A 19559-nucleotide genomic window follows, 5' to 3' on the forward strand; every position below is an offset into this window, starting at 1 on the left:
AGCAACATCGCTAGCAACATCGCTGGTAACGAACAACTTTTGTGACGTTGCTAGCGATGTTGCTGTGTGTGACATCCAGCAACAACCTGGCCCCTGCTGTGAGGTCGTTGGTTGTTGCTGAATGTCCTGGGCCATTTTTTAGTTGTTGCTGTCCTGCTGTGAAGCACAGATCGCTGTGTGTGACAGCGAGACAGCAACAACTAATGTGCAGTGAGCAGGGAGCCAGCTTCTGCTGAGGCTGGTAACTAATGTAAACATCGGGTAACCAAGAAGCCCTGTCCTTGGTTACCCTATATTTACCTTTGATACCAGCCTCCTCCGCTCTCACTGCCTGTGCTGCCGGCTCCTGCTCTGTGCACATGTAGCTGCAGGACACATCAGGTAATTAACCCGATGTGTGCTGTAACTAGGAGAGCAAGGAGCCAGCGCTCAGTGTGCGCTGCTCCCTGCTCTGTGCACATTTAGCTGCAGCACACATCGGGTTAATTAACCTGATGTGTGCTGTAACTAGGAGACTGGGGGCTGGTCACTGGTTGCTGGTGAGCTCACCAGCAACTGGTGTAGCCACGCTCCAGCGATCCCTGCCAGGTCAGGTTGCTGGTGGGATCGCTGGAGCGTCGCAGTGTGACAGCTCACCAGCAACCTCCTAGCAACTTACCAGCGATCCCTATCGTTGTTGGGATCGCTGGTAAGTTGCTTAGTGTGACTGGACCTTAAGCACTGACAGGCTGACACCCTATCCCTTTAATCACTGCAACAATGTTGGCAAAACGCCTACATCTATTTTGAAAAGGCAACCTCTGGATATAACACTAAGTACTTGCACTCAACCTATTTGGTCAATCATGGGGAGGTCTGCTCTGATGCAACCTATTTTATTAATCTCTGTATAGTCTTGGCTAGAGTGCTGCAGCTCGGTTTAAAGCGCACCAATCACCAGGAATTTCCTATACAACCTAAAGCCAGTGATATACTGGCATTCTCAGGCTGATTCTATACACACCTTTAGTTGTCAGCTAGGATGTATATTTTGTGAAACACAAGCAAGTAAAGTCTGTAAAATGCTTTTTGATTGGCAAGAGCTGCCAATCAGCTAATAGCTGGGGTGAGCTTTGATAGCGATTCCCTCCCCCTGCCTGTTGTTCCTCCCCCCATCTTTTATTTATGCTAATTCCATTATAGAAGCATTTTACCGGTTGCTTGTGCATCTTTTTCTACCACACTTGTTCTTTCCACTCAACTTTCCATTAATATGCTTGGATACCGCACTCTGAATAGCCAGCTTCTTAAGCAATGACCTTTTGTGGCTTACCCTCCTTGTGGAGTGTGTCAATGACTGCCTTCTGGATATCTGTCAAGTCAGCAGTCTTCCACGTGATTGTGTAGCCTACTGAACCAGACTAAGGGACTATTTTAAATGCTTAGGAAGCCTTTGCAGGTGTTTTGTGGTAATTATTCTAATTTTCTGAGATACAGACTTTTGGGTTTTCATCGACTGTAAGCCATAATCATCAACATTAACAAAAATAAACACTTGAAATAGATCACTCTGTTTGTAATGACTCTATATAATATATGTATTATTGTATTGAATTACTGAAATAAATTAACTTTTTGATGATATTGTAATTTGAGATGCACTTGTACTACCACTATTTACTTATTTCCGCATTAAAGAAGGGTACAAGATCATTTTGAATCTTTCTCTTGGGTTCTGTCTGTGAAATGGCCACAGTATAGATATGGTCCTATTACACATGTACCAAAATCTCACATGAACTCCAACTCATTTTTTTTTCAACCTTCTTTACAAATTAGCTCTAGCTGTTTGAGATTGGATGGAGAGCATCTGTGAACAGCAATGTGCAAATCTTGGCGCACATTCTCGATGTGTATTTGTGTATATATTATTCCTATACATAACTACTCACCTTTAAGTTGTAGTTTTTAGTATCATATTGATACAAGCGGAATCCTGGGTTATTTGAGTCCGGTTCTGAAGCGGACTTAATGGGAGTTACAGCAGGTGCAACAAATGCAGATCCAACTGGCTTGTCTGAAAAAGAATTATAAATCAGTGATGGATGTGTATACCAATGATCCAGGTCTATGTCGCGCAAACATACTGGCATTCAATGTAAAAATACAGACCTCCTGTAAAGCTTGGTGGTCAAGTCCCACCCATAGCTTAATAATGTAATAAGAATCCTGCACTCACAGGTACATAAAAATAAATGTCTCTATTTTTGAGCAATCCACGGTATATGACATATGATTTTTTGGTCTACACTAGCCCCCCATCAGATATAGAGCATATTACGAGGTGACTACAAAAAACTGGCAACATTAAATTCTCTATTTAGACCTTTTGGTTGCACAGTCTGAAGGCTAAAGATCCAATACACTTCTCTATTTATCACAGAGGAAGGCGGTTTGGATCTGAAGTCTTCAGACTGTATGCATATCTCACTAAAACGTTTACTAATGGGAACACATACTACGCACTATTCTTCTCCTTTGTTTCTTTCCTCTAATCACCCCCTTTTTTCTATTTATATAAACTCCAGTTCTATATTCTTATTTATCTCAATTCACCCGTATGGTTTAATCATATGTGTCCATACTTTATTTCTCTCACGTCTTTCTTTACATACAGTTATAGAGGCCAATAGTTGACATGGTGACGCTTCCTATCACTTCCATCACATATATGGCTCATCCTTAGTACATTCGGTACACGTTTTCTCACATCCTCTATAATTGCCACTGCCAAGCAACCTCTTGTTACTTCGGATGTGTTCCCATGAAGTGACATTGCAGTTTTTCCCTTTCCTGCAGAGAGGTGCATAGCATGTTTCCCCTGACATCCAACCTTATGTCACTTCTGGTGTGACCATAACATGTCACATTGTGGTTCTCCTTATATCCACCTAGTATCATTCAGGATATAGATGTCTACACTGCCGCGCCGACCATCACTTTACTTTTTGCATCACTTTAGTTATTGCCATCAGCCTATTCTGCTTTATCCAACTTAATTTTTAACTGTGTTTTTCTTTTCTGATGATTTACACTAAAACCCTGCTTTGTCCTGTAGCTCATTGGAAATACAAATTTTACAATACCAATAATAGGATTTATAGGATCCTGTCTCCAGCTATATTATTAATTATTATTATTATTATTATTATCTTGACTCCCTCTGAGCCATCAGTGGTCACCATCATTATTAGTTTCCCATTAGTGGATTAAACGATAAAACCCCAGATAAATGTTAGCGAATATACCATAGCTGTAGAGAAAGACATGGACCACACATCCAAAACATACATTAATCTATTGTGGCTAAACAAAAATGACAAAACTGAACATCAGCTCTTAATTTAACATTCTGATCAGACTATGTGAAGCCCACTGTCAGATCATGGTAATCCTCATAGTGGGTCACTAGCCTAAAAAAACCCTTTTATTATTCTGACCTGGGGGGCGTCAGGTCCGTTGGGTGTCGCTGGTCTTGGTCCAGCACCTCCTCTCTTCCTCTTCTTTGCGTCTTTCAGACGCAAATACATTTGAAAATCTGAGAGCCAACACTAGTGCAGAATTGAGGAGAGCTTGTCAGCCCCTGCTCTGATATGCAGCAGTGTGATCAGGTCAGCAAGCTGCTGATGTCATCATGCTGCTGCTGGTGCCACACAGGCAGTGTACCCGTCAACCCCTGTAAGTTCTCCATAAAGGAGCTGAAGATCAAATGTGTGCCAAGGGACACACACTATGGGGGATATTGTGAAAGGGGACACAATACTGGGAGTGGCAGTGGGATAGGGGGATATTATGGAAAGGGGCAGTTTGATCAGATATTTTGAAGAGGGTACGTGTGTGTAAGATGGAGATATTATGGAGTGGCTCAGTGTGGGGGAGACAGTGTGGAGAGGCTGTTTATGGGGAGGAATATTTTGGAGGAGTAGTGTTGGAGGATATTATGAAGAGGGGCTGCGTGGGGGGAGGAATATTAGGGAGGGAAAGTGTGGGGGGGTAATTTGGAGAGGCTCCATATAGGAGGGATATCATGGTGAGGGGCAGTATGGGGGAGATATTTTATGAAAAAAGAACTGAACAAGAGCTTTAATGGCTAAGAAATATAAATATTTATTAAACCCAAGTTTAAAAACACATGTAGGGACCATATATACATATAAATTAGATACAAGAAAACAAAATTTTAGTGGAAGAAGATGTGCTACTCATAAGTATGTAAAGCAATGGGGACAGATTCCAAGAACCCCACCCACAGTGAGGAGATGAACACAATGGCAAAGTATTAGTATCCAGCAGCCCCCTATATCCCAGATCTATATTATATAACCACACCAAACTCAGTTGAAGCCTATCATTAAAACTACTCTCACTCATGTAGAGGGATCTGCATTATCACCCATGATTACAGTAGCAGTGGTGGGATAACATAGTAAAAATAATTATGGCTGCTTAGCCATGAAAAAAGGGAGCCAAGCTCAGCCCGTCACAGACACCAATGAGCAACGGGGGATATATTATGCAGAGTGGCATAGTGGGGAAATGACATTATGGAGAAGGGTAGGATGGGGGAGATACTATAGAGAGGGGAATTGTGAGGCAACAATATGAAGAGACATAGTGTGGGGAGATATTATGGAAAGGGCAGTTTTGTAGGGGGATGATATTATGAAGAGATGTAGCGTGTTGGGCACTATGAGGAGACTATTATGGAGAGGGGTTTTGTGGGATATATTATGCAGAGGGGCAGTGTCATGGGGAAAAATCATGAAGAGGAGCAGTGTGGGGGAATATTATGGAGAGGGGCAGTGTGGGGAGAGGTATATTTTGTGTATGTAGGACAGTAAGAGGCAGTTATTTTTTCTAGGGGCGCGGTTTGTAAGATCATTTTTATTTACGGGCAGTATAATGATACTTTTATTTTCGAGAAAACTCTGTTGGGATGTGCTGCTGCCGACAGAGATGAGGAAAATCTGCACACAAGTTCTGGGTATGAAATCTCATTAGTGCATCTGTACTACCTGGAGGCAAAAAGCATGAAAACTACTCCAATCAGAGAAGAAGGAACCTATAAAGGTACCTGCATGTAAATGTTTATTTGTGATACTGACTATGTCTCGCCAATAGAGGTTCCTTATGGTCAGCAATCTAATGATGGCTGGTAACAATAACTCCCAGCATCTCTTTACCATTGTTAAGGACATACTGGGAATTATAGGTTCAAGCAATACAATTGTATCAATCCATAATGTGCTTCATGGCTATTTTAAAACTTAATCTCAGATCTGTAAGATTTGAGTACTTTTATGAGGATTTCTTGAGTTTCTGCTCCAAAAACTCAGTTTAAATAAGTGCTTGTTAAAACTGATACTTTTTTAGCAGAAACAAATCAGAAACTTTTCAAATTCACCTCAACTACTTAAAGGGGTTGTCCACTACATGAACACACTTTTCTCATTCCCCTTGTTCGCGCCTGTATAAAATAAATAAGCATTTACTCACCTCTGGTGCAGCCACGGTTCCAGCAATGTCTAAAGGCACGTTCCTGGGGTCCACGTGACATTGTTATGACACACAAGCCCCACGACCAATTAGCGCTCGGCATCTGCCCAAACATCTAAAAGCAGGGAGCAAGAAGCCAACGCTGATTGGTCGCGGGACCCGTGTGTTATAAAAAAGCAAAAAAGAAAATATCATTACTTACAGCAAGATGGAATTGCAGCTGTATATTGCTCAGGCCAAAAGACTACTACTACTCCAGCAGGATACAGCTAAACCCCCACTAGGTGGAGGCAACACAGGTGCAGGTGGAGCCATTCACACTCACTTCCAAATATGGAGGAGGTGATGGCTGGATGGTAAAACTGCACACTGGTGGCTTGCATAGAGCACTGTTCACACTAGCAGACGCACAGTCACAAACCCGCAGCCTATTAGGTGACGCCCATACTATTAGATCAGGCGGGCTGCCAAGCCGTACCCCCACTGCGCGCTACGTAGGGACAGAAACTCTGATAGCAAGGCCTAACAAAAAGGGGCCTGGCTGTATCCTGTACAAAAAAGTTTTTGAGGTTTTTTGTTAGCGTTATGGCCATAAGACGTAAGCCTACAACCCTCGTCACGGGAACCTCATGCTTGTAGGTCCCTACACTATATATAATATAAAAAAGCAAAAAAGAAAATATCATTACTTACAGCAAGATGGAATTGCAACTGTATATTGCTCAGGCCAAAAGACTACTACTACTCCAGCAGGATACAGCTAAACCCCCACTAGGTGGAGGCAACACAGGTGCAGGTGGAGCCATTCACACTCACTTCCAAATATGGAGGAGGTGATGGCTGGATGGTAAAACTGCACACTGGTGGCTTGCATAGAGCACTGTTCACACTAGCAGACGCACAGTCACAAACCCGCAGCCTATTAGGTGACGCCCATACTATTAGATCAGGCGGGCTGCCAAGCCGTACCCCCACTGCGCGCTACGTAGGGACAGAAACTCTGATAGCAAGGCCTAACAAAAAGGGGCCTGGCTGTATCCTGTACAAAAAAGTTTTTGAGGTTTTTTGTTAGCGTTATGGCCATAAGACGTAAGCCTACAACCCTCGTCACGGGAACCTCATGCTTGTAGGTCCCTACACTATATATAATATAAAAAAGCAAAAAATTTACCATCCAGCCATCACCTCCTCCATATTTGGAAGTGAGTGTGAATGGCTCCACCTGCACCTGTGTTGCCTCCACCTAGTGGGGGTTTAGCTGTATCCTGCTGGAGTAGTAGTAGTCTTTTGGCCTGAGCAATATACAGCTGCAATTCCATCTTGCTGTAAGTAGGGACCCGTGTGTTATAACAATGTCACGTGGGCCTCGGGAATGCAGCCTTAAGGACCCGTCACACACAACGAGATCGCTAGCGGGATCGTTGCTGAGGCACAGTTTCGGTGATGCAGTAACGATCCCGTTAGCGATCTCGTTATGTGTGACACCTACCAGCGATCAGGCCCCTGCTGTGAGACCTCTAGTCGTTGCCGAATAGTCCGGACCATAGTCTTCAAAGGCGATGTCTGCTGGGCAGGACGCATCGCTGTGTTTGACACTGTGTGACAGGGTCCCAGTGACTGCCAAAATCGTTATACAGGTCGCTACTGCGACCTGTATCGTTACTGCGTCATTGGTAAGGTCTGACTGTTTGACATCTCACCAGCGACCTCCCAGCGACTTACCAGCGATCCTTATCAGGTGGAATCATTGTCGGGATCGCTGGTAAGTCATTGTGTGTAACTGGGCCTTTAGACATTGCTGGAACCACGCCGGCACTGGAGGTGAGTATAAGCTTATTTATTGTTACGGGGGCAAACAAGAGGAATGAGTAGGGGGTTGTCCAATTAGTGGACAACCCCTTTAAAGTGGGTTTCTGGTGATGTATTAATGTATTGATGGTGGATCTGGTAATGTAAGTCCCCCTTTAAATTTTTTTGCAGCCTTTGTGAGTGGTTCAGTATGGCAATGTGGCCGTTGGACCAAAAATATTTTTGCACCACTGAACTATAGTCTGGTGGAAGGTGAAAAAACATTTTGTACCTTGGTACTAACATGTCTAATGTACCTTGATTATGTTTATGAGAATAAGTATGAATGAAAAGTGATTTTCAATTACATTTTCAGGGTAGACAAGTGGACCGATTACGGAATATTGCTATGGAGCCTTAAGATTAGAGATGAGCGAACCGGTCGCGGTTCGGCTCGAGGTCGGTTCGCCGAACGGAGCTCCCGTTCGAGTTCGGTTCGTCGAACGTTCGACGAACCGAACTCGAACTGCATAGGAAACAATGGCAGGCAATCACAAACACATAAAAACACCTAGAAAACACCCTCAAAGGTGTCCAAAAGGTGATAAACAACTCACAACACAACACAAACACATGGGGAAGTGACAAGGACATATACTCATGCGAAAACAAAACAGCTGGACAAGGAAAAAGAGGAGGAGACACAGATATATGAGTATATGCAAGGAAACATCGATGCCATTACTGTGCAACTTGAGCCCTGCTCATTTTAGGCTTCCAATCTGGATAAATTCCCTGAGCTCGACACGTACGCCTTGGGGATCTTGTCATGTCCTGCAGCCAGCGTTCTCTCGGAACCTGTCTTCAGTGCTGCTGGGGGTCTACTGGCAGATAAGCACACGTGTCTGTCCACTGACAATGTGGACATGGCTCTCAGAGGACTTTTCTTCCCCTGGGTCAGCCAGGGGACGGGAAAGGCACGCGTATTTTTGAGAGTGCTTAATGCAAAGCATCTTTTTCATTTTGAAAAGGGGGGTCAACTGATGCCAGTCAAGTGGGGTGTGTGTGGCCCAATTAGTGGCAACGAGGGAGACTGTGGTTGGAGTCCCCTCGCTGGGTTTCTAAAAGAACCAAGATGAACAAGTCATGGCTCTCAGAGGACTTTTCTTCCCCTGGGTCAGCCAGGGGACGGGAAAGGCACGCGTATTTTTGAGAGTGCTTCATGCAAAGCATCTTTTTCATTTTGAAAAGGGGGGTCAACTGATGCCAGTCAAGTGGGGTGTGTGTGGCCCAATTAGTGGCAACGAGGGAGATTGTGGTTGGAGTCCCCTCGCTGTGTTTCTAAAAGAACCAAGATGAACAAGTCATGGCTCTCAGAGGACTTTTCTTCCCCTGGGTCAGCCAGGGGACGGGAAAGGCACGCGTATTTTTGAGAGTGCTTCATGCAAAGCATCTTTTTATTTTTCAAAAGGGGGGTCAACCGATGCCAGTCAAGTGGGGTGTGTGTGGCCCAATTAGTGGCAACGAGGGAGACTGTGGTTGGAGTCCCCTCGCTGTGTTTCTAAAAGAACCAAGATGAACAAGTCATGGCTCTCAGAGGACTTTTCTTCCCCTGGGTCAGCCAGGGGACGGGAAAGGCACGCGTATTTTTGAGAGTGCTTCATGCAAAGCATCTTTTTCATTTTGAAAAGGGGGGTCAACTGATGCCAGTCAAGTGGGGTGTGTGTGGCCCAATTAGTGGCAACGAGGGAGACTGTGGTTGGAGTCCCCTCGCTGTGTTTTACATGATTTTCGAAGGGCATGACATGACTTAGAGGTTTTCTTTCAGCATCTGCAAACGGTTGGGTACAGAAATGCTGTCTTTCTAACCATTTTTAAAGAGGATTTTCGAGACCTTATGCCCACCACAGTGCCCCAAGAGCCGATGCCCAGTCGCCACTCCTTCTCCAAGAAAGTTGTGCCCGCGCTACACCAGCATATTGCACACATCATCACCGCTTCCTTGAGAAAGTCTGTGTGTGACAGGGTATATTTCACCACAGATACTTGGACCAGTAAGCATGGATAGTGGCGTTACATGTCGCTGACTGGGCACTGGGTAACTATGGTGAGAGATGGAGAAGGGTTTGCTGTACAAGTCTTGCCGTCCCCACGACTTGTGTGTCAATCCTTCCTCTGTATGTACAAGTTCCTCAACTGCTTCTGCCTCCTCAACCTCGTGTGGGTCCTCCACCTTGGCCCAAACCCTGTGTGGTCAGGCCACCCTTCCTTGTAACTGCGCCCAAGGAATCCCACACACCTCCTTACTATGCTGGCAGCAGAGCTCAAGGCCATCAGGCGGTCAAATGTTTACTTTGAAATGTAGGGGAAATGTGAGACACCACTGAGGAATTGTGGACGGTTAGCTCTGGAGAGTGAGACCGAGTTTCATCAATGGTTGTCTCCACTCAACCAGCAGCCAGGGAAGGTCGGGTGCGACAATGATGCAAACCAGTCTGCGACCCTTCTTCAGGGCAATGTGGCACACGTGCCTTGTATGGCTCACGTGTTGAACCTGGTTGTCCAGCAATTTTTAAAACACTATCCCGGCCTACATGGCCTTCTGCAGAGGGCACGGTGTAACGCCTGCCTGGATCGACACACTCAGATGGGCTGTAAAGGATAGGCTAGAGGCAAGCCACTCACCAAGCTGGACACCCAGAACCCTGAAACCCTTTAACCCCTATACAGTGATTTGGAATTACACAGGGCCCAAGTTGATCAATACCTGTGGAAGGCTGCAGTTCCAGAGAATAGTAGTCATGCAGGGTCAAAAACATTAATTGAGGAAGAGGAACAGAATGGGATGGCCAGGACTTAATCAGAAAGCAAGCAGAGGTGAAATGCGGATCGGCCAACGAGGTACATAAACAGCAAGCAGGAAAAGTAGTCAGGTAACAAGCACACAAACTCATAAAACTGAACTGGGGGTAACAGTAACAAGAGGTTCATAGCTTTGTCTGGCAGTGGTCTGCAGACAGGAGGGGCCTAAAAAAGGGTGTGGTGTCTTCCCATTGGTTGTAGCTGTATGATGGTACTTCATCTGTGAGATACTCACCACCTACATTCAGCCTGTGGTTCTGTATCTGTCAAGGTAACGCAACCCAGTGGATGACCATAACCTGCGTCCACCTGCGCCGCAGGCATCGACTCCTTTCCCATCATCAGCACTATGCACGAAAGGAACACATTGTCACCTGGCGACCGGAGTACAAATTGATTGAGTGGACTACGTTGGTGACTTAACAGCCGTGTGCGGCAATGATGCAAACCTGTCTGCGGCCCTTCGTCAGGGCAATGTGACACACGTGCCTTGTATGGCTCACGTGTTGAATATGATTCTCCAGCAATTTTTAAAATACCATCCCGGCCTACATGGCCTTGTGCAGCGGGCACGCTGCTATGTGCTCACTTTCATCCTTCGCACCCAGCAGCTCAACAACTTTCATCGCTCCTGAAGTCTTAGGGTCTGGTGGTTAAACGCCGGAAATGCGATGTTCCGACACGCAGGAATTGGAATCTGCACATTTTGCAGCGTCTGTGGCAGCACCGCAGAGCCCTGCTGAAATACGGTATGACGTATACCCTGGGCTAACTTGATCCAGAGGTGGTGCAGATCACGCTGCTGGAGTGGTGTCAGATCAAGGACCTATGCACCCTTCTACACAGTTTACAAATGTCGACGAAGATGTTTAGCACTAGCGATGCCATTCTCAGCGTGACAATTCTGGTCATCTACAAGATGGAGCACACTGTAAGCATTATTCGGAGTCAGGTGTTGGTCCAAGAGGAAGGGGAGGAAGTACAGGAGGAGTCATATGCAGAAGGGATAATAAGATGTACAAGGTCCATACGTTGAGCGGCACCTGGGCGGCAGTCATGGTGGGGGATAGGGATTAACAAGGGCGCATAGTATCAGCAAAAATTGTTGAGGAAGGTGCAGGAGCCCATGAAGAAATGGAGGACGAAGTTGTGATGGGCATGAAAGACTCAGCAGATGAGTGAAAGCTTGCTCACATTTTGGTTGTGCGAGGTTGGGGGGAGAGGGCAGAGGAAGGAGGCACGATTCTCACCTCTCTGCCACCAACAAACCAAGGACTTGGTCCTCCTGGATGCACAAGACACATGAGCGCCTTCTTGCTGCACTACCTACAACATGACCCTCGGATTGTATGAATTCGAAGTAATGCTAACTACTGGGTTGTGTGAGACTGTGACCGGGGTTATCTATGACGGCCGGTATGTCTCGCCCCGGTTGTGCTCACTCCATGATAGGAAGTAACTCCACTCCAGGGTTAATGCTGTTTCCCTACAGGCTTAAGGAAGGGTTAAAAGGAAACAGGAACGAGGGCAGATGTGCCGGGTGTGAGGGAGTGATCACATCTCCCTGAGTTCTCTGCCGGAAAGGCACATATGTACTATTGTGGACTTTTTCTTTGGATAATAAACCATGTGCTGTGAATCTTGGTGCCTGGATCCCGTGTCTTCTGCAGCGCAGCCGACGACGCTACCTCACAGTTGCCACACTGTTAGATCCTCGGTACAAGACCAAATTTGGCGAAATAATTTCTGCCATAGAAAGGGACGCACGTATACAGGAGTATCTGCAGAAGGTGGTACGGATTCTTAGATCTGCTTTTATCAGTAAACACCAGTGCTGCACAGAGTGAATCTCACCGCTTTGTCATGGATAGGAGGAAATGGTCTTTTACTTGTCCACATCTGAGGGACCGAAGGCTGGCTGCTGGGCTGAGATGGCATTGAGTACGGTGTCCCTGCAGAGTTGCACTTTTGGTCATATACCAAATGAGTTGAAAAAGGACAAATGATGGTGGAAAGGGGAACAGGTGTGTTGGAAAGGGGAAAAAAGTTTTTGTCCGTGGGTTTGGTGGTTAAGCAAAAGTAACATTTGATGAAGAAACACCATCTGTTACGGTGGGACTGGCAGATTTGGATAAGGTGGTATATACTATGTTACCGGTATATAACGAAAATTAATAAGAAAAGAAAAAGAAAGGTATATATCCCCATCAGCAGTCATTGTCCACCGTGCTCCCAGATGGAAAAGGAGAGGTTGGCAACTGGAAGGTTAAATGGAGGATACAGATCTGTGTGGCTATGAAACTAATAGTTGCCTGAACCGAGTTAGACGCCACTCGGATCTTGAGACTGGGAGCCCTGTTAGCGTCACAGGGTCCACACGCCCACCCAGCCCAGGAACTCCCTGTTAACATCACAGGGGCCATTCAGTACGCTGACCGTGTGCATTGGGGCCACACCCGTGGACAGCAGGCGCAGCAGCAGGCCTGTTAATGCCACTGGGCTGCACAAGCAGGACTTGTAGGACAGGAGCTGGTCTTAACCGTTCTGCGTTACCAACTGTGGTGGTGGCCTGCATCGACGCCCTATCCCTGCCTACCTCTGGCCTAAAGCCGCAATGGGTTCAACACATGGAGGTGTGCTCTTTCAGAGCATAATAGAAGACTGCGCACCTCCTTGTTGGCTCCAGCCCGTTTTATAACCTGGGTCCGCCCCAAACCAGGGTGGACCACAATGCACCTCCTGGAGACAAAAGCAGAGTGACACGTCATGAGTGGCATAACTAGCGTCCTATTTGGAACCGCAACTTCAATAATGACCTCATGGCTGCCACGACACAAACACCTCACCAGTCATCGTCTGACCATCAATAATGAGGTGACAAGTCATAGGGGCGGGCCTCTGCAAGCCATTTGGGAGTGGCCTGGCCACATCGTCAGGACACCTGATGCCCTGTGGTCTATATGGGCCCCCCCACATCAGGGGCAGGGCCAAAGAGTTCATTACTGGACCTAGTTTCTGATGCAGTAAGTGCCTGAGCATGGTCAGTTGCATGAAATAGAGTCTCTGAAAAAAGACTATCAGCTTTAGCATGGTGTCTCGGCACATAACAGGACTTAGACCCGGCATGGAATGCAAGTACCTGTGCAAAGAGGCTTTTCACACTAAGTGTGGGAGCATGCGCTGTATCCCGAAATGAAGACTTAGCGTCAGGAATGGCGCAGTCAGGCTGAGCATACTCACTAGGCGAAACACTGTAGTTAGGCTGCAGCTGGGGTAAATCGGCACACGCATGCGCACTAGCTGCCTCTCCACACTTACACGTGGAGGAGAAATTGCTCTTCGGGTGTGGACTTGGAGATGCTGTCTATGAACAGAAGGAAAAGCTAAAGAAAGCCTCACTTTCTATCCCTCCGAATTATCAAATGCAGCAATGAATTCCCTGAGTTTGCTATAACATTAGCGTAGCAAAATGTGCATGAGGGTGTCCTGCACAGGTGCTAGAAATAGCTTGGCACCAGTGGGGCACTAATGGAATACAACAGCCAGTTCTATGATGCCACTAAATGGCAGTATTTTTTGCTATCAATATAGCTTATTAAAAACAGAGCAGGAGGGTGTCCTGCACAGGTGCTGCACATAGATTTGCACCAGTGGGCCACTAATGGAGTCCAACAGCCACTTCTTGTATGCCACTAAGTTTACTCAATTTTTGGTATTATAATGTCTTAGTAATTAACAATGAGTTTGAGTGTGCAATGCAGGCAGACGTGCTGCAAATATCTTTGCACTAGTGGGACTATACAGAAGTCCAATAGCCACGTTTAGGATGCCACTAGGTTCACTGAGTGTTTGCTAGTATAATGGCTTAGTAACAATGAGTTGGAGTGTGCAATGCAGGCAGACGTGCTGCAAATATCTTTGCACTAGCGGGACTATACAGAAGTCCAATAGCCACGTTTAGGATGCCACTAGGTTCACTGAGTGTTTGCTAGTATAATGGCTTAGTAACAATGAGTTGGAGTGTGCAATGCAGGCAGACGTGCTGCAAATATCTTTGCACTAGTGGGACTATACAGAAGTCAAATAGCCACGTTTAGGATGCCACTAGGTTCACTGAGTGTTTGCTAGTATAATGGCTTAGTAACAATGAGTTTGAGTGTGCAATGCAGGCAGACGTGCTGCAAATATCTTTGCACTAGTGGGACTATACAGAAGTCCAACAGCCACGTTTAGGATGCCACTAAGTTTCCTCAGTGTTTGCTAGTATAATGGCTTAGTAACAACGAGTTGGAGTGTGCAATGCAGGCAGACGTGCTGCAAATATCTTTGCACTAGTGGGACTATACAGAAGTCCAATAGCCACGTTTAGGATGCCACTAGGTTCACTTAGTGTTTGCTAGTATAATGGCTTAGTAACAATGAGTTTGAGTGTGCAATGCAGGCAGACGTGCTGCAAATATCTTTGCACTAGTGGGACTATACAGAAGTCCAACAGCCACGTTTAGGATGCCACTAAGTTTCCTCAGTGTTTGCTAGTATAATGGCTTAGTAACAATGAGTTGGAGTGTGCAATGCAGGCAGACGTGCTGCAAATATCTTTGCACTAGTGGGACTATACAGAAGTCCAATAGCCACGTTTAGGATGCCACTAAGTTCACTCAGTGTTTGCTAGTATAATGGCTTAGTAACAATGAGTTGGAGTGTGCAAAGGGCAGGAGGGTACAGTGGCAGGGTTGTGGGTCTCTGGGTACAGGAAAGGAAGCCTGCCTTTCTATCCCTCCTAATGGGGAAATGCAGCGAGGAAATCCCTGACCTTAGCTACACAGACGCTCTCATCTTGTGTAGCTGTTAAACTCTGTTTTCAGGACCTGTCACCTATGGCTCTGACCCTGCCGGTACGAGCCTTTAAAAGGACTGATAGAAAGTGCTCTCCCTAAGCTGTCCAGTTGACATGGAGCGCATACAGCAGTATCGGCGATAGGACTCAGGACAGAGCTGCGCCAGTGATGTCTGACACCAAGGACGCAGATGAGATAATGGCGTCCGGACAAGCAGATACTCGTTTTTATAATGCAGGGACATGTGACATGGACATCCTATCACACATGCCGTTGCTTCTCTGGCTAAAAGTCCACTTAGCTGTGTGTGTGTCTGGGATTGGCTGACATGCTGGCCCTCCCCACTACACGCGCGTGCTTAGGGAAGGAAGACAAGGAAAAAAAATAATAAAATGGCGATCGCCATTATCCATACAGCAGTGATCTGAATGCGCTGTTCCCGCACACTATACACTGAAATTTCATAATAGTGTGAGTCACAGAGTGACTTACACTATTACAGCGGAAAGCTAGCTAGGAATTAGCTGGGTTTTTTGCTGCTAGAACCGTTCTCGAACGTATCTAGAACTATCGAGCTTTTGCAAAAAAGCTTGAGTTCTAGTTCGATCTAGAACAGCCCCTGAAATCACTCGAGTCGCGAACTGGAGAACCTCGAACCGCGAACCGCGCTCAACTCTACTTAAGATTTTTAGAAATGCCACTTGAATATTCTTACCTTTTTCATCCAAAACAACCATGATGCTATCACGGTGAGTATGTCCATAAAACTGTCCAGCAATAACATCACTGTAATTTCGGAAGATTGTCACCAGTTTTTCATTGAATCCATCTCTCATTGCTGGTATCAACATTGTAAATGGAAGAAATCCAATGGGAACATGGGCAATGATGTACACCTACAAAAATAATGTGGACATGTCACCAGAATAATAAACATAAACAAGGTACATACATAATTATTTGTAATATTGCTTTAAAAAGCAATTAAATGTAACAGGTACTTAAGATATTGACACTGAACTGGTTTACAATTCAGGTACTTTCCTTCTAGAATTCTAATATAAATGTATTATTTACTTGTGTATTTATTTTGGTTGTTATATATATATTTTTACATGAATAAAATTAACCTAACAACATATATCAAATACATACATTTCGATGCAGCAATTTACTCAAGGAACCATGAACAAGAAATGTTTCTCTTTCTATAACTTGTACCGGATCTCAATTTGCACAACAATATATTCCCTTCACTATTAACCACTAGATGGAGACTCAATCCTACAAATTCATTTTAGAGACTTGATATCCACTCTCAATATGTTGATGCCTCAGAATCTGCATTATTAGCATGAATCTAACTGGCAGTGGAGGGCCTGTGTGCTACCTACAGTGACTACTAGAAGAAAAACACTAACAGATTAAATTAGTTTAAAATTGTCCAACAGTACTGCATGTAATAGCTAATAATGGCAGTTTACATACAACTCCCAATTTTTCTACATGCTGCCTTTTTAAGCTCTGGATTAATGACCTTGCTGATCAGATTGGACATAAAGTGTCAGTCTTTGCTGATAACACAAAACTTTGCAAGATCATAAAACTGAGTTAAACTGTATATACAGTGTAACAGAATGATCTAGATGTCTGCTTGGACAAACATTCCGAGTATGACATAAAATGGAATCCCTGGTATAATTTAAATTGCAGCCTTTCCTGGTCATGTGTTAGTTTAGCCTGCAGACTGAATATATGTATGTAATCTCAACTCAAAAAAAGCTGTATCACATATACCTCAGTCAGGCTGTCATATGTGAAGTAATATATCTATTCCTCACTGAGCACAAAGAATCTTCAGGGTCATTCTCCTTAATGTTTATTTGTTTTCCAGTTGCACTGCTATAAAGATGTCAGACTAAAGCTGGGTTCACACATAGCGACAGCGACAACGACGTCGCTGTTACGTCCCCATTTTCTGTGACGCAACAGTGACCTTGTAAGTCGCTGTTATGATCGCTGCTTAGCTGTCAAACACAGCAGACGCAGCAGCGATCATAACGACACGCGTCGCTGTGCTACATGTGCAGAGAGTAGGGAGCTGCGCACACTGCTTAGCGCTGGCTCCCTGCACTCCTAGCTACAGTACACATCGGGTTAATTACCCGATGTGTACTGCAGCTAAATGTGCAGAGAGCAAGGAGCCGTGCACACTGCTTAGCGCTGGCTCCCTGCACTCCTAGCTACAGTATGTGACACCCTGGACTAGCCAGGTAGTCACAAACACAACATCACACACACCCCCTCCCCTGGATAGTCAACATCAGTCAAACAAAATCCTTGTTGCCTCCTCCAGGGTCTGATGTCCACACCAGGTGGGGTGGAGCAAGGCAGTTGGCCCCACCCACCGAGGAGTTCACAGGCCTGGAGGCGGAAAAAGCAGTTAGTTCAGTTTTGGAGTTGAAAGTGACAGGAGAGAAACTGTTAGTGTCTGGGTAGGAGCTCAGGCACTGTCAGCAAGGTCGACAGACGGTGGTGGCCGTCTGCAGGAGTTGGCGCAGTTCGGCGGAACCGTAGGACCTGCCGGTACCGAGCCGGGGAGCAGATCTGAACCAAGCACAAAGGCAGGGCCATTAGACCCCGACCAGGCTAGGAGCCGCCGACAACGGTCGAATCAGATAGTGACCGGGACCTCAGGGGTTCCCTCACACCCAAGACTCGACAGAAGGCAACCGTCCACACAGTGAGGATAAAAAGCCACCGCCATAGGCTAGAGATCCAAGGGCCAGCGCCTGCGGGCAAAAGGGGCTCCTTCGGTACATGCACGCCGGGGAGCGGACTAACAGTGGGAAACCATCGGAGTCAATACATTCTACAACGGTGCAGGGAAAGACAGCCACCATCAACATGTCCGGGGAGAGCAAAGACACTGCAGCCAGCTGCAGGACCCGTCCATCCAGCCGTTTGGTTTACCAGAGACTCTGTGAATCTGTGCCTGAGTGAGTACAACAGTGCCATCCGGCACCGCGCCATGCTGCCCCTGCAACCCTGCACCCCGGCCTTCCTGCCTCCCTGTACCACCATTGGGCCCCGGGATCACCAACCCCTACCCACAGAGGGGGAACCAAAATCCTAGCTGCTCCCTGCCATCGCTCCCGGGATCCCCATCACCAGCAGTGGTAGTGCCCATTATCACCATGACCCGTGGGTGGCGTCACGGACTATCCCCCCCAAACAAACCACCCCTTTTCACTCGTGGGCGTGGAGCGCTGCTCGAGTCCCCGGGTCCAGCCCACCGCTCGAGCCACTGAGCAGCAGCAGCACCGGACCCGAGCGTAGAGAGCGCGACCCCTCCGCCCGCGACAACTACACATCGGGTTAATTACCCGATGTGTACTGCAGCTACATGTGCAGAGAGCAGGGAGCCGGCACTGGCAGCGAGAGCTGCGGACGCTGGTAACGAAGGTAAATATCGAGTAACCAGGGAAAGGTCTTCCCTTGGTTACCCGATGTTTACCCTGGTTACAGCTTACCGCAGCTGCCAGATGCCGGCTCCCTGCTCCTTGGTCACTTCATTTCGTCGCTCTCTCGCTGTCACACACAGCGATGTGTGCGTCACAGCGGGAGAGAGACGACCAAAAAATGAAGCTGGACATTCAGCAACGAGCGGTGACCTCACAGCAGGGGCCAGCTCGTTGCTGGATGTCACACACAGCGACAGCGACAAGACGTCGCTGCTACGTCACAGAAAATGGTGACGTAGCAGCGACGTCATTGTCGTCGTCGCTGTGTGTGACACCACCTTAACAAATAAGCAGAGAAAGCTCTGAATCTCCAAATACAACATGGTTTAAAATATTTCTTCACACATTACAGCCAGTATCTGACTGAGGTGATACAGCATTTATGAGCTAAAACACATTAGCTGTATATCCTACTCAGCCCATACTGACACCTGAGTAGGATGGGCTGCAGTTTAGAATATCAGACATACCATTATATCTCGTCCTCGGAGAACCTCTTTAATGTTGATAAATGTTAAGTAATAGTATTGCTACATGTACATTAAATGGAAACTACTTGGGACTACAGAATAGGAAAATGACTTGGATATTCTTCTTACAAGTCTCTGGAGAGACCTGAAAATGTCTGTCCACCAACGTTCACCATCCAACCTGACGGAACTGGAGCGGATCTGCAAGGAAGAATGGCAGAGAATCCCCAAATCCTGGTGTAAAAAACTTGTTGCATCATTCCCAAGAAGACTCATGGCTGTACTAGCTCAAAAGGGTGCTTCTACTCAATACTGAAAAAGGGTCTGAATACTTATGACCATGTAATATTTCAGTTTTTCTTTTTTAAAAAAAATTGCAAAAAATGTCTTCATTTTAGTTTTTTTCTGTCAAGATGGGGTGCAGAGTGTACATTAATGAGAAAAAAGCAACTTTTTTGAATGTACCAAATGGCTGCAATGAAAAAAAGAGTGAAAAATTTAAAGGGGTCTGAATACTTTCCGTACCCACTATAGAGAGGGGA

At 46.1% G+C, this 19559-nt stretch overlaps 1 protein-coding gene across 1 annotated transcript in view; it reads right to left on the reverse strand.

Annotated features, from left to right (window-relative positions):
• SMPDL3A (sphingomyelin phosphodiesterase acid like 3A) overlaps window positions 1–19559 on the reverse strand; it is a 45549-nt gene that overhangs the window by 2479 nt on the left and 23511 nt on the right. The window contains exons 6-7 of the mRNA XM_075338290.1: window positions 15739–15919; window positions 1932–2056 (exon numbers count right to left, since the gene is read on the reverse strand). Coding sequence (XP_075194405.1) covers window positions 1932–2056; window positions 15739–15919 — 306 coding nt within the window. The remainder of the gene's footprint in view (window positions 1–1931; window positions 2057–15738; window positions 15920–19559) is intronic.

This window comes from Anomaloglossus baeobatrachus, chromosome 3 (assembly GCF_048569485.1).
Source record: "Anomaloglossus baeobatrachus isolate aAnoBae1 chromosome 3, aAnoBae1.hap1, whole genome shotgun sequence".
NCBI classification, from domain to species: Eukaryota; Metazoa; Chordata; class Amphibia; order Anura; family Aromobatidae; genus Anomaloglossus; species Anomaloglossus baeobatrachus.